Source organism: Bombina bombina, chromosome 5 (genome assembly GCF_027579735.1).
Source record: "Bombina bombina isolate aBomBom1 chromosome 5, aBomBom1.pri, whole genome shotgun sequence".
Classification (NCBI taxonomy): domain Eukaryota; kingdom Metazoa; phylum Chordata; class Amphibia; order Anura; family Bombinatoridae; genus Bombina; species Bombina bombina.
This window is the reverse complement of record NC_069503.1, coordinates 1162738203-1162754982: the sequence shown is the minus strand read 5'-3', so window position 1 is coordinate 1162754982 and position 16780 is coordinate 1162738203. Positions and strand designations below refer to the sequence as shown.

At 42.5% G+C, this 16780-nt stretch overlaps 1 protein-coding gene across 1 annotated transcript in view; it reads right to left on the bottom strand.

Annotated features, from left to right (window-relative positions):
* The window catches only part of SLC52A2 (solute carrier family 52 member 2), a 140893-nt gene that overhangs the window by 65881 nt on the left and 58232 nt on the right, over window positions 1-16780 (bottom strand). Inside the window, exon 2 of the mRNA XM_053715505.1 lies at window positions 2096-6476. Within this exon, the coding sequence (XP_053571480.1) occupies window positions 2096-3069 (974 nt within the window). The 5' untranslated portion in view covers window positions 3070-6476. The remainder of the gene's footprint in view (window positions 1-2095; window positions 6477-16780) is intronic.

Below are 16780 nucleotides of genomic sequence, written 5' to 3'. Positions count from 1 at the left end.
CAATTTCTACACCCCCTCCAGACAACTCCGCTCTGCCGACCAAGCACTCGCAGTCATCCCCCGCATCAAGAAAAAAACAGCTGGGGGAAAATCCTTCTCCTATATGGCAGCAAGGTCATGGAACTCCCCCCGCTGCACCTCAGACAATCCACCTCCCTTACAAACTTCAGAAAGGACCTCAAGACCTGGCTCTTCGACTGAATCGTCTTCCCTTAGCCCCCCTCTCCCCCCCTCCCATAGCGCCTTGAGACCCTCACGGGTGATTAGTTTGCGCTTTACAAGTACTCAATAGATAGATAGTTAAAATAAATACAAATGTACCTGTAAAAGAAAACCTAACCTAAGTTACAATAACACCTAACACTACACTATAATTAAATTAATTCCCTAAATTAAAAAAAATTAAATACAATTAAATAAAATTAGCTAAAGTACAAAAAAACAACACTAAATTACAGAAAATAATAAACAAATTACAAGATTTTTAAACTAATTACACCTATTCTAATCCCCCTAACAAAATAAAAAAGCCCCCCAATACTAAATTACAAATAGCCCTTAAAAGGGCCTTTTGCGGGGCATTGCCCCAAAGTAATCAGCTCTTTTAACTGTAAAAAAAAAAGTACAAATCCCCCCCAACATTAAAACCCACCACCCACACAGCCCTACTCTAAAACCCACCCAATACCCCCTTAAAAAAAACCTAACACTAACCACTTAAAGATCACCTTACCGGGAGAAGTCTTCATCCAACTGGGCCGAAGTCCTCAACGAAGCCGGGAGAAGTCTTCATCCAAGCCGGGCGAAGTGGTCCTCCAGACGGGCAGAAGTCTTCATCCAGACGGCATCTTCTATCTTCATCCATCCGGCGCGGAGCATCCTCTTCCAACAAAGTCTTCTTACTAAATGACAATTCCTTTAAGTGACGTCATCCAAGATGGCGTTCCTTCAATTCCAATTGGCTGACAGAATTCTATCAGCCAATTGGAATTAAGGTAGAAAAAATCCTATTGGCTGATGCAATCAGCCAATAGGATTGAGCTGGCATTCTATTGGCTGATTGGAAAAGCCAATAGAATGTCAGCTCAATCCTATTGGCTGATTGGATCAGCCAATAGGATTGAACTTCAATCCTATTGGCTGATTGCATCAGCCAATAGGATTTTTTCTTCCTGAATTCCGATTGGCTGATAGAATTCTATCAGCCAATCGGAATTCAAGGAACACCATCTTGGATGATGTCGCTTAAAGGAACCGTCATTTTGTAAGAAGTCTTCGTTTATTATATGTTTATATGTTTATATATTATAGTGACGGCGACGTTGGGGCGGGGCGGCAGATTAGGGGTTAAGAAGTGTAGGTAGCTTGCGGCGACATTGGGGAAGGCAGATTAGGGGTTAATAAATATAATGTAGGTGTCGGCGATGTTGAGGCGGCAGATTAGGGGTTAATAAATATAATGTAGGTGTCAGCGATGTCGGGGCGGCAGATTAGGGGTTATTAAGTGTAAGATTAGGGGTGTTTAGACTCGCGGTTCATGTTAGGGTGTTAGGTGTGTTAGGTGTAGACATAAATTTTTTTCCCCATAGGAATCAATGGGGCAGCGTTACTGAGTTTTACGCTGCTTTTTTGCAGGTGTTAGACTTTTTTTCAGCCGGCTCTCCCCATTGCACGAGCATGTTTATATGGTATTGGAGTGCGGTAAGGAGCAAAATTTTGCTCAATGCTCACTTCTTGTCTGACTTGTAAAAATGCGTAATACCAGCGCTGTCTGTAAGTGAGCGGTGAGCATAAACTGCTCGTTAGCACCGCACAGCCTCTAACGCAAAATTCGTAATCTAGGTGTTAGTTAGGTGTCTGGAGCACTATAGTGCAGGAAATAGTGCTGCCATCTAGTGCTCTTGTAAATTGTAAAACTGCTGCCTTATAGTGCCCAGACACGTGCACGCTCCTGAGCATACCTCCCTGTTTTTCAACAAAAGATACCACCAGAACGAAAAAATGTGATAATAGAAGTAAATTAGAACGTAATTTAAGATTGCATGTTCTATCTGTGTTTTTCATGTCCCTTAAATCTCAGTACATTTGAACTTACCTGTCAGGAAAGTACATAGCGATGCCACATGCAAGTGGGTTTGCCATGGCAGCAAGAGACACTGCTAGATGGTAGATGTGGCCTCCATAGGGCATGCAGGAATAGGTCTGCACAGCTGGCAGGACAGAGTTGGTGAGAGCATTGACCCAGGCAAGCACAAGGAATATAAACAGTTTATTCCCCCAGGAATACATTACTGGTCTACCCATTGCCTTTGAACACTTCTGTCTGTTCTCCTCCTCTCCTATCACTGGCTTCGGCTCAGCAACATTACGGCATGGCCCCTCTGAGAGTCTCTTTCTCTGGCAACTCTCCGAGGACATTCTATTGAGGATGGTAAAGGCTAGCAGACAGGTACCCATCATACCTGCCAAGAACATAAAGAACACCCAAACAGGGAAGCGAGCGGGATGGTACTGAACTGCTAGAGTATCGTTAACCCTGGTCCCATTTGATTCTGTAATATTTAAAGGGACACAGCTCACTACACCTACCCCCTGTCCTAGAGCCAGCAGAGCAGGCATTAGGCCACTCAGTCCCTCCCCAATGAAGTAAGATGTGAGATAATCTGGATGGAGCCGGGTCATATAGGGCAGGAAGGTGACAGATGATGTACAGTCAACCAATGCAAGGAAAAATATTAGAACAAGTAAAGCAGTGCTTCTCAGGGATGTCCCAACCCAACTTGTCTCTTTCCAGAGGAAGGCCAACAGCACACAGGCCATAACTCCCACTCCCAGAAGAAGAAAAATCACCAGCTTTTCGCTCAGGGTTCCAGGACGGAGTTTGTGAATCACAGTTACAACTAACGGTCCAACATTAGCAAATTGGATAAGGAGTGTAAGGTATGAAGGTAGCTCCCAACCTTCAGGAGCCTGGGGAACCAAGAGTGGAAGCTCTACCCAAACTCCATTAATGGCAACCCAAGAACCAAGGCCCAGCAAGCAGGACAGAAAATGCACAAATGAAGCCATGGACTCTGGGAATACAACTGTGTGGATTACGATAAGAGAAGAGGCCAATGGACTTATTTCTTAGAATTATGGGAATAATTGATGAAGATTTGGGATGATTTTTTTATTAGAACTAAATTGCTTAGATCATTATGCACTGGTAGCTACTTAAAACTGGGACAATCCTGCTCTGAGCCCACTGAGTATGGTCCAGATATCCAGATGTCTACTGAAGATGTGATTGGGATAATGTTCTAAGCTCACTATGTATGTTCCAGATATCCAGATGTCTACTGAAGATGTGACTGGGATAATGTTCTGAGCTCAATGTGTACGTTCCAGGGATTCAGATGTCTACTGAAGATGTGACTGGTATAATGTTCTGAGCTCACTGTGTATGTTCCAGATATCCAGATGTCTACTGAAGATGTGAATGGGATAATGGTCTGAGCTCACTGTGTGTGGTCCTGTGATACAGATGTCTACTGAAGATGTGACTTGGATAATGTTCTGAGCTCACTGTGTATGTTCCTGTGATACAGATGTTTACTGAAGATATGACTGGGATAATGTTCTGAGCTCACTGTGTGTGTTCCTGTGATACAGATGTCTACTGAAGATGTGACAGGTATAATGTTCTGAGCTCACTGTGTGTGTTCCTGTGATACAGATGTCTACTGAAGATGTGACAGGTATAATGTTCTGAGTTCACTTTGTATGTTCCGGGGATCCAGATGTCTACTGAAGATGCGACTGGGATAATGTTCTCAGCTCACTATGTATGTTCCTATAAAGTAGATGACTGGGATAATGTTCTGAGCTCACTGTGTATGTTCCAGGGATCCAGATGTCTACTGAAGATGTGACTGGGATAATGTTCTGAGCTCACTGTGTGTGTTCCTGTGATACAGATGTCTACTGAAGATGTGGCTGGGATAATGTTCTGAGCTCACTGTGTATGTTCCTGTGATACAGATGTCTACTGAAGATGTGACTGGGATAATGTTCTGAGCTCACTGTGTATGTTCCTGTGATACAGATGTCTACTGAAGATGTGACAGGGATAATGTTCTGAGCTCACCGTGTTTGTTCCAGGGATCCAGATGTCTACTGAAGATGTGACTGGGATAATATTCTGAGCTCACTGTGTTTGTTCCAGGGATCCAGATGTCTACTGTAGATGTGACTGGGATAATGTTCTGAGCTCACTGTGTGTGTTCCTGTGATACAGATGTCTACTGAAGATGTGACTGGGATAATGTGCTGAGCTCACTGTGTATGTTCCTGTGATACAGATGTCTACTGTAGATGTGACTCGGATAATGTGCTGAACTCACTGTGTATGTTCCTGTGATACAGATGTCTACTGAAGATGTGACTGGAATAATGTGCTGAGCTCACTGTGTATGTTCCTGTGATACAGATCTCTACTGTAGATGTGACTGGGATAATGTTCTGAGCTCACCGTGTGTGTTCCTGTGAGACAGATGTCTACTGAAGATGTGACAGGTATAATGTTCTGAGCTCACTGTGTATGTTCCAGATATCCAGATGTCTACTGAAGATGTGACTGGGATAATGTTCTAAGCTCACTGTGTAAGTTCCAGATATCTACTGAAGATGTAACTGGGATAATGTTCTGAGCTCACTGTGTATGTTCCAGGGATCCAGATGTCTACTGAAGATGTGACTGGGATAATGTTCTGAGCTCACTGTGTGTGTTCCAGTGATACAGATGTCTACTGAAGATGTGACTGGGATAATGTTCTGAGCTCACTGTGTATGTTTCTGTGATAAAGATGTCTACTGAAGATGTGATAGGGATAATGTTCTGAGCTCACTGTGTTTGTTCCAGGGATCCAAATGTCTACTGAAGATGTGACTGGGATAATGTTCTGAGCTCACTGTGTTTGTTCCAGGGATCCAGATGTCTACTGAAGATGTGACTGGGATAATGTTCTGAGCTCACTGTGTATGTACCAGATGTCTACTGAAGATGTGACTGGGATAATGTTCTGAGCTCACTGTGTATGTTCCAGGGATCCAGATATCTACTGAAGTTGTGACAGAGATAATGTTCTGAGCTCACTATGTATGTTCCAGGGATCCGGATGTCTACTGAAGATGTGACTGGGATAATGTTCTGAGCTCACTGTGTGTGTTCCTGTGATACAGATGTCTACTGAAGAGGTGACTGGGATAATGTTCTGAGCTCACTGTGTATGTTCCTGTGATACAGATGTATACTGAAGATGTGACTGGGATAATGCTCTGAGCTCACTGTGTATGTTCCTGTGATAAAGATGTCTACAGAAGATGTGACAGGGATAATGTTCTGAGCTCACTGTGTTTGTTCCAGGGATACAGATGTCTACTGAAGATGTGACTGGGATAATGTTCTGAGCTCACTGTGTTTGTTCCAGGGATCCAGATGTCTACTGTAGATGTGACTGGGATAATGTTCTGAGCTCACTGTGTGTGTTCCTGTGATACAGATGTCTACAGAAGATGTGACAGGGATAATGTTCTGAGCTCACTGTGTTTGTTCCAGGGATACAGATGTCTACTGAAGATGTGACTGGGATAATGTTCTGAGCTCACTGTGTTTGTTCCAGGGATACATATGTCTACTGAAGATGTGACTGGGATAATGTTCTGAGCTCACTGTGTATGTTCCAGATATCTACTGAAGATGTGACTGGGATAATGTTCTGACCTCACTGTGTATGTTCCAGGTGTATACTGAAGATGTGACAGCGATAATGTTCTGAGCTCACTGTGTATATTCCAGATATCTACTGAAGATGTGACTGGGATAATGTTCTGAGCTCACTGTGTATGTTCCAGATGTCTATTGAAGATGTGACTGACTAGGATAATGTTCTGAGCTCACTGTGTATGTTCCAGATATCTACTGAAGATGTGACTGGGATAATGTTCTGAGCTCACTGTGTATGTTCCAGATGTCTACTGAAGATGTGACAGAGATAATGTTCTGAGCTCACTTTGTATATTCCAGATATCTACTGAAGATGTGACTGGGATAATGTTCTGAGCTTACTGTGTATGTTCCAGATGTCTACTGAAGATGTGACTGGGATAATGTTCTGAGCTCACTGTGAATGTTCCAGGGATCCAGATATCTACTGAAGATGTGACAGAGATAATGTTCTGAGCTCACTCTGTATATTCCAGATATCTACTGACGATGTGACTGGGATAATGCTCTGAGCTCGCTGTGTATGTTCCCGGGATCCAGATATCTACTGAAGATGTGACTGTGATAATGTTCTGAGCTCAATGTGTTTGTTCCAGGGATCCAGATGTCTAATAAATATAAGTCCAGGGTAACGCGTTGCACTCATTACATATGATCCTGAACTGGAGGCAGATATTGTCAATGCATCTTGTAATTTAGTTGAGTGATCCTGAAATAAACAATCACAAAATGAAATTAAGGGACAGTAACAAAAAAGCTTGCTATGCCTAAAAAGCAGAGCTCACTATAAAGACTTAAAACTGTGCAACATAAGCAACCTCGTCTAATGTGACCTTACACACTCACACGTTACTGTAATAAGCAGAGCTCACTATAAAGACGTAAAACTGTACACACTCACACGTTACTGTAATAAGCAGAGCTCACTATACAGAAGTAAAACTGTACACACTCACGTTACTGTAATAAACAGAGCTCACTATACAGACGTAAAACTGTACACACTCACACGTTACTGTAATAAACAGAGCTCACTATAAAGACGTAAAACTGTACACACTCACACGTTACTGTAATAAGCAGAGCTCATTATACAGAAGTAAAACTGTACACACTCACACGTTACTGTAATAAACTGAGCTCACTATACAGACGTAAAACTGTACACACTCACACGTTACTGTAATAAACAGATCTCATTATACAGACATAAAACTGTACACACTCACACATTACTGTAATAAGCAGAGCTCACTATAAAGAAGTAAAACTGTACACACTCAGACGTTACTGTAATAAGCAGAGCTCACTATACAGAAGTAAAACTGTACACACTCACGTTACTGTAATAAACAGAGCTCACTATACAAACGTAAAACTGTACACCACTCACACGTTAAAGCAGAGCTCACTAAAAGACGGAAAACTGTAACTCACACGTAGGTAATAAACTGAGCTCACTATACAGACATAAAACTGTACACACTCACATGTTACTGTAATAAGGAGAGCTCACTATACAGACATAAAACTGTACACACTCACGCATTACTGTAATAAACAGAGCTCACTATACAGACGTAAAACTGTACACACTCACATGTTACTGTAATAAGGAGAGCTCACTATACAGACGTAAAACTGTACACACTCACACGTTACTGTAATAAGCAGAGCTCACTATACAGACATAAAACTGTAACACTCACACGTTACTGTAATAAACAGACGTAAAACTGTACACACTCACACGTTACTGTAATAAGCAGAGCTCCCTATACAGACGTAAAACTGTACACACTCACACGTTACTGTAACAAGCAGAGCTCACTATACAGACTTAAAACTGTACACACTCACACGTTACTGTAATAAACAGAGCTCACTATACAGACGTAAAACTGCTACACACTCACGCATTACTGTTGTTAGGATATGTTAGCCTTACCGACGCCATCTTGTTTTAGTTGCCATTTTGTCTTAGGCATTTGTCTAATAAAGGTTTATTCTAACAGCTTATTAGGTATCAAGAAATATGTAGATGTTATGAATATTTGTATAGCTAGAATGGCCTTGTGGATGTTCCTGGCGATGCACCTGGAAGCCAGTTATCTCTATAAGATTTACAAAAGTCATAAATCAGTGCGCCAGTGATATAATTATACTAGTGAACAAAACGTTATATGCAATAATGAAATAAAATTGCATATAGTGTACTAGATGTTATAGATTGTAAGTTTGAATGTACTCAGTACCGTATAGTATAAGGCCGGTATAGCTGGCGTTTTGAACTAGACACAGAGTAAAATGCAGACAATAGGCTGTCTATTTACATATACAATGTAGGACTAAAGATACTTAGTGACAAGAGTGTCCGTTAAAAGTTCAAATCTTTGCTGTACATATCCAGCTGATAGGAAGGCAAGCTGTCTCACTTTTTCTATATCTCTATAAGATGCCCACATTGCCTTGCTTTGGGATGCAATAGAAATACTCCTTTTCACCCAATTATATTTTAATTAGTTTCGTTTCTTCAATGTGAAATATGGTGTGAGATGATGTAGTTATGAACACGTCATTGTTTAACCCTGTATGCTGTAACTATCGCCTATAAAAAGTGTTGTTCATCTTCTAATAAACAGAACAGATGTTATACTGATTGCTGGGTGGTCTGATTCCTGTTCTCTGGGATATCCCGTCAACAAGTAACCCATTAATTTCCAGATGACAGTATAGGATCCAGGCCAAGTGGTGACTGACACACTCCCCCCCCCCCCCCCTGAAAATAACACCTAACAATTCTGGTGTCAGATCGTGGGATTCGCACTGGGTAAGTAGATAAGTGCTTTTTACTGTACTTTTCCCTCTGTGAATCTGAACCTAAATTTTTATTATAAAAAAGTGTTAGTGATATGTGTATATATAAAGGGTTAAAGTCCTTTTATAATTGATAAGGGGTTCCTGTGGTGAAGGTGCAGGTTTGCGGAGGTTCGAGTCCTGCCGGCATTTGAATTAACCCCTCTAGACAGGTTAAAGTCCTGCTAGGCTAGACAGGTTAAAGTCCTGCCTAGGGCGCAGGTTGTGGCACAAAAGTTAGCGTGCATTTGGCGGGCAGTTCAAGTCCCCCGCGCAAAGTTGCATCGCTGTATTACGGTGAGTTAGAGTCTCACCTGGTTAGCGTGCATTTGACGGGTGGTTTAAGTCCCCTCGTGCAAAGTTGCAGCGCTGTGTTACTGTGAGTTAAAGTCTCACCTGGGTTGAAATTTCCTTACATAGCCATATAATAGAATTTTGTCTACCTATCACTGGAGCTGAATTGGTACTTGTTGGTGCTTTTGCTTATGCTTTGCTGTGCTTAAAAAAAATATATATGCTGTGCTGTGCTTAAAAGTAATTGTGCATTTTATCATTGCTGCTATTATTGTGTTGTGGAAATGGGGCTGCTCATTGTGATAGTAATGCTGAGATTCAGAAATGTAATATTAAGTATAAATCTGTTCAGCATGTATACAGAGCCGGTGGAAGACACTGTTGTTGCATCTTTAGTAGCTACAAAAAGGGTTAACAGTTTCTGTTCAGGACAGAAGCATTTCAGACAGAGAGACATCCACTCCAGAAAGGGAGGGGGATTATAAAACTGTCAGTGAGCACAGCTTTGTAGATTCAGTGAGAAAACTTGCTCTGTGTTAAAGAATGTTATGGGCGAAGAAGGGGGGCCACCGAGCGCACACACCAGATCACATATTCAGAGAACGGAAAAAAAACCTGTTACAGAAGCTCCATTTGTAAAACTCTTTCTTTTGTTGTATGTGTGTTTGCAGTAATGATACAGAGATTCTGGCCTCTATTTATCAAGCTGTCAACCGCAAATACGCTGGAATTCCGCAGCGTATTTGTGGCGAGCCTGATTCGCCTTAGTTATCAAACCCTACAGACCGGCAAAAGTAGAATTTAGTGACGTAACATACGATCCGCCGGACTCAGTCCGACACAGATCGATGCTTACGTCACTCCAGATGTTCCAAACTACTTTTGCTAGTTATCAAAAGTCTACCAGGTACGCTCAGCACTTTTCCGGCCCTGCGTACCCATAGGAATCAATGGGAGTCGGAAAGCAGCGAAAGTTTATGTTCGCTGCTGCCCGATATCCCATTGATTCCTATGGGAATGTTTACACCTAACACCCTAACATGTACCCTGAGTCTAAACACCCCTAATCTGCCCCCCCTACACCGCCGCCACCTACTTTATACTTATTAACCCCTAATCTGCCGTCCCGCCACCGCCACCACCTAAATAAAAATTATTAACCCCTATCCTGCCGCTCTCAGATCCTGCCGCAACTAAATAAAATTATTAACCCCTAAACCACCGCTCCCGGAGCCCACCACCACCTACATTATACTTATTAACCCCTAATCTTCCGCCACCACCTACATTATATTTATTAACCCCTAATCTGCCCCACCTACACCGCTGCCACCTACATTATACTTATTAACCCCTAATCTGCCCCCCTACACCGCCACCACCTACATTATATTTATTAACCCCTAATCTGCCCCCCCTACACCGCCACCACCTACATTATACTTATTAACCCATAATCTGCCCCCCCCTACACCGCCGCCACCTACCTACATTTATTAACCCCTAATCTGCCGCCCCCAACGTTGCCGACACTATATTAAATTTATTAACCACTAAACCTAAGTCTAACCCTTACCCTAACACCCCCTAACTTAAATATAATTTAAATAAATTATTCCTATTTAAAACTAAATACTTACCTATAAAATAAACCCTAAGCTAGCTACAATATAACTAATAGTTACATTGTATCTAGCTTAGGGTTTATTTTTATTTTACAGGCAACTTTGTATTTATTTTAACTAGGTAGAATAGTTATTAAATAGTTATTAGACTCACCTTATCTCCTATAGATAGGGATGCGTAACACACACTCTCCTGCCCCCAACACATTTCCCTGCCACTACTGGCTGCTTTCTCAAAGGTATGTGTGTGTGATAAACCAGCATCTACTATTTATAGGCCTATTGTGCCATCTGTAAGAAAATATATAATAATACTGACACAATTTTGTCTTTACTCATACATTTTGTTTTAGATTTCATTATAAGGTAGTTTTTTATGCTGCGAGAAAAATATGAAGCTGAACACTTTATCGCAATAATTTGTCAGATGGCTTTGCTATGTCCTGGCAAAAAGCCTGGACACCGTTATCTAAAACTGTTTGTTTCTCAGTACAACTCCTTTTTATTTCTTATTTTTAATTAAGTTATTTGTTCTAAGCATACTGTGTGAAACGGTGTGATTATGATTAGGTCGTTGTTTAACCCTATATACTGTAACCATTGTCTATAAAAGTCTGTGATGCCTTATAATAAACAGAACAGTGATTAGACTTTACTTGCTGCCTGTCTAAATGCTGTTTCCCAAGATCTCGCCAAATAACCCATTCAGTTTCAGGTGATGGTGTATAATACTGCTAAGTGTCAAGTGATACCCCCGATTATAAGATAACGTCTAACAATTCTGGTGTCAGAGCGTGGGATTCACACAGGGGTAAGTAGATAAGTGTTTTTATTCTGCTTTTCCCTCTGTGAATCTGAACCCACAGGCTGGATGGTGTTAGTGATATATGAAGGGTTAAAGTCCCTTTATAAGGGGTTAAACTACCCTGGACAGGTTTGAGTCCTGCCGTTAAGCGTGGGGTTTCCGTAGGTTTGAGTCCTAGCACAGGTTATAGCAAAAATTATAGCATGAGTTAAAGTCTCACCTTATTTGTTTGCAAGTTAAAGTCTTGCAATAACGGAAGTTCTTTCATTTTAAGGGTTTTAAAGGGTTAAAAGTCACTTATATAAGCATATAGTATAGTTTAGTTTAAATATCACAGGAGCTGAATGGTCACTTGATGCTTGTTGCTTAATTGCTTATTTCATTGCTAATATTATTGTGTTGTGAATGTGTTTTCTGTTCAAAGGGCTTAGTGATAAGTGCTGTAGCTGTTTGTTGCCTACTGTGCTCATGGAGAAAAGTTCCTGACTCCCTGTACATAATGTTGTAGACAATTGTTTATTTGTCAGACAATTGTAGATACATTTTAAATTTGGTGGACAGTTCATCTTGTCGTATTTCTAATGTCCCTGATATGTTTGAAATATATGTTTTTCTTAAGGAGATAGAACGTTAATAAAATGCATTTCTTGTGTCATTAAAAGTTTGATGTATGTTAAAATTGCTTATGAATGAATGTTGGGAGTGAATTTACAATATGCAAGTTGATATAAGCTTGTGTGTGTATCTCTACAAAAGCTGACCTTGGTGCTTCTTTTATCTGTGTTTTCTGACTGGTAATTAATTTAACTGTGTGTGTATCAGTGTTTCTTAGCTAAGAAATATGACGCTGTAAGGATTTGCTTGAAGTGTTAATGCTGTGACGTGATTTTAAAGTCATATGTGGCAAACCTAGCCACTTCTGGACTATAACATAAGAAAGGTTGTCTATAGGCTGTATATTGTGCTATGTAGATGTGACATACCCTTCTGTCAGCACTGAAAGAGTTAACTGTGTTCAGCTTTAGCCTCAGCTATTGTGCACTGTCATTAATGTTATTGATACACAGTCCATTGTTTAATCAACCTCAGAGAGCAGACCCTAGATGATAAGGAAAGCCAAGTGTGTGTCTGTGTTTAAATTGTTATCAGCTTGAGCAAGGTATTCTATTGTATCATGTAAAAGGGCGTGTTCCCTCCATTCAATGTACAACATTCTTTCAACCCCCCTTCTGGGGGGGTCAGACCTGCATAAATACTGGGCATATGAGCCTTAATAAAAGTCATTCTGTTTTAAACCTGAAAACTGGCTGGGTTGTGAATTGCTGATTCCCTATGCAGGACATTGTTCCCTGGTGTTAACCCTTGGTATCCGGTTGGTACCGTTACAATTGGTGGCAAGCGACGGAATGAACCTTATCGCCCAGAAGAGCAACTACACAAGCCAGTAACCTCAGGAAGAGGGGGATTACTACAATACTGACTAAGATGGAAGGAGTACCAGGGACCGAAGTGAATGGAGATGGATTATTCTAAGCTAAAGAGACAAACGTAAAAGGAACTGCTAGAAGCCAGGGGAAAGATAGGCAGCAGCAAACCCAAGGCTATATTAATTGCTGAGCTGATGGAGGGAGACAGAGCTCGCAGCGCTACGCCTCCAGCAGCCATGGAGGAGACCCTATACCAGAGGGAAATGAGGACCAGGCTGGAATTTTTACCCCAACCTGTACCACGGGATATGCTATCCGTGGTAATGGCAGATGTGCAGGAGTACGTGATGGCACACAGTCCGCGGAATGTATCCTCCCGAGCAGAATCCATTTTGGACGCACTCAGCAACCCAGTAAGACCCAAAATCCCATACCATGCATTTAAAATGTTTTGTGAGGAGAAGGATGAGATTGATGGGTATTTACAGGATTTTGAGAGACTGTGCGAGTTACATGATTTGGAGCAGTCCGTATGGGTGCCGGTGCTAGCAGGCAAGCTAGCCGGTAGGGCAGCGGAAGCGTATCGCGCTGTACCCAGGGAGGACAGCAAGGATTACGCTAAAGTGAAGAGAGCGATCTTGGAAAGATATGCCATTACCTCAGAGGCATACCGGCGCAAGTTTAGAGGCCTGCGCAAGCCAGAAAGAGATTCCCATGCAGAGTGGGCCCACAAGCTGGATCAAGCATCTCAGGGGTGGATACAGGCCAGCCAAGCTACCACCATGGAAGAATTGCGACAACTGATGCTGTTGGAGCAATTCTTTAACGGCTTGTCCCCAGAAGCCCAAGAATGGGTGAGAGATTGAAAACCCCTCACCTTAACCGAAGCAGCCAGATTAGCAGACCAGCATTTTGATGCCAGGAGGCACCATGGACTACAGCCTAACAACGGACGGGCTAATATACAATGCCACACCTGCAAGCAGTGGGGACATATGGCACGTGAGTGCACCCAAAATCGGAGCAGACAAGCTTGGAACCAGGTCAGACAGAACCTGGCCCCAAGGGCGGCTGCTCACCATTACCAAACGGAGCCAGCCGCTCATGAGGTGTTGAGCACCCAAGCCGAGGAACCCCTGGGAATTCTGCATGAGGTGATGTCGGTCCAGGGACTTCGGGATTCGGGAGCTACTTTAACCCTGATAGCTCCCCATTTGGTGCCGGATACAGCACCCACTGGCGGATCCGTGGCAGTACGAGGGGCAGGGGGAGCAGTATACCGATTGCCCACTGCTAGAGTGGAGTACAGACCCCCAGTCACCCCAGCAGCTGCCAGTTACCAACCCCCGGCGCACCGCTATACCACACAGCCTCCGGCCACGAACTACCCTCAGAGAGCCCGGTTCAATTCGCGGGGCTACTCACAACCTATTCGGTGCTTTGGATGTAAGCAACTAGGGCACAAAAGACCAGAGTGTCCCCTAAACGCAGCGAATCAAGCACAGTCCTGGAGAAGACCCGCTGGCGGAATCCCACATAATCCTCAGCCTGTGGCCCGCTACGTAGAGGCGCCAGAATGCTGGGGCAGCCTACATGAAGCAGACCCCGTGCAAGCTGCCCACCGGAATAACCGGCAACGGGTTAAAGTGAATGGGAAGGAGGTCAGTTGTCTACGGGATACTGGTGCTACCATGACCTTGCTTCAAGAGAACTTGGTGCCTGAGAAACAGCACACTGGAGACACTGTGGCTGTGAGGGTAGCAGGGGGCACTGTGTTCCGCCTACCTGTTGCCAGGGTACATTTGGATTGGGGAGTGGGCGCTAGACTTGTGAATGTGGGGGTCAAGAAGGACTTACCTGCTGATGTTCTCCTTGGAAATGACTTGGCCCCCCTTGTTTCTGCCTATGCTCCCATGGATCCCGCTGATGTTAACCCTGTGACTACCCAAGCCCAGTCCCTCCGGGAAGAGACGCTTCCATGTTTGGGGTGGGGGCAGTACTGAGCCAAGTTGGAGCAGATGGCGGAGAACACCCCGTAGCTTACTTGAGCCGAAAGTTGTTGCCCCGGACATCCCCAAGCCGATCCGTTGGGATCAGACTGTGTATGCCGGCTTGGTTCTGGGGGAGCATTGTGGCAAACCTAGCCACTTCTGGACTATAACATAAGAAAGGTTGTCTATAGGCTGTATATTGTGCTATGTAGATGTGACAGACCCTTCTGTCAGCACTGAAAGAGTTAACTGTGTTCAGCTTTAGCCTCAGCTATTGTGCACTGTCATTAATGTTATTGATACACAGTCCATTGTTTAATCAACCTCAGAGAGCAGACCCTAGATGATAAGGAAAGCCAAGTGTGTGTCTGTGTTTAAATTGTTATCAGCTTGAGCAAGGTATTCTATTGTATCATGTAAAAGGGCGTGTTCCCTCCATTCAATGTACAACATTCTTTCAACCCCCCTTCTGGGGGGGTCAGACCTGCATAAATACTGGGCATATGAGCCTTAATAAAAGTCATTCTGTTTTAAACCTGAAAACTGGCTGGGTTGTGAATTGCTGATTCCCTATGCAGGACATTGTTCCCTGGTGTTAACCCTTGGTATCCGGTTGGTACCGTTACATCATATAATAATAAAAATGTGTACAATGCTTTATTCTGTGTGCCAGTAATAGGATTGATGAGAGATTTGATGTGTCTAAGGCATATTGATATATTGTTTTTGCAAGTGAACAAAGGAATTTGTAAGTGCAATGATTCAGTAGAGTTTTAATATACCCGGTAACATATTACTGTGTAATATTATTTATGCTGTGATGGCTCTCATTTAAATATGTGCAGGTTATGATACAGTAAAGAAGTAGAATTTTAATGGTAAATAATACAAGTTTCCTAATCATGGCTGTTATATATGTAATATACATATCACAAATGGTGAGCCCTTAAAGGGATAGTACACTGTAAAATTGTTTTTATGTTGATGTATTTTCAATGATTGGTTACACCAGCTGTATAGTATAAAATGTAGGAGAAATAACATTTTCAGGTTTATTTGTATATATGAATTAGCTGATTTTGTGCTTTTAAATCACAGCCTATTATAGTGGGTTGAGTTTCAGGTAATAGCATATCTCATTGTCCTTATCTGATATTTGTCTGGAAAACCGGAGCTCAGTGCTTAGACAGAGCAATGGAAAATATCATTTTATTAATTAACTATCCTGTACCCTACAGAGAGTATAATTTCTTCTCCTGACTGTGGTTACTTAGGCTATTCAATAGATGAGGCTCCAGTATACAAACATTTACTATACGTGGGTATACCACAGGCTGAATCAGCTATTTCAAATGCCAAAATAGGGGTGAAGGAGCTACTTGTAAAAAATTAAATACAATCCATCATGTAAAATGTATCATTGGGAACAAATTAAAGGGGAGAACATTTTGGGGTAAACTGTCCTTTTAATCTATTAGCATAAATTATTATTATTTTCAGAAATTTCATTTAATTATATTTAGTCAGAGAGCTGCAAAAAACATAATTTATGTAAGAACTTACCTGATAAATTCATTTCTTTCATATTAGCAAGAGTCCATGAGCTAGTGACGTATGGGATATACATTCCTACCAGGAGGGGCAAAGTTTCCCAAACCTCAAAATGCCTATAAATACACCCCTCACCAGCGGTGGGCGGGCGCTGTGAGTGGAAGCAGGGGAAAGGAGCTCCGGACCCTTAACCCCTACTTTGAGATAAAAACACTCGAAAAGGCCCATAATTAGCCGAATTCCTTGGCAGGGAATAAATACCCCTGTCCGGAGCACTACGGTAAGGAGTCTAACACCCGACTCCCCCGCTGAGGAGCGTAACCAGAGAGTGAGACAGAGAAGAGCGGCTGCAATAAGGGCGGCTGAAAGATAGCACTCGATAACAGCCCCGGAATTGTACCGGAGGGCTCCTTCAGGATCTGGAGTCACATTCGAAATACCCCAAGCAGAAGGAAAAAGGAAGG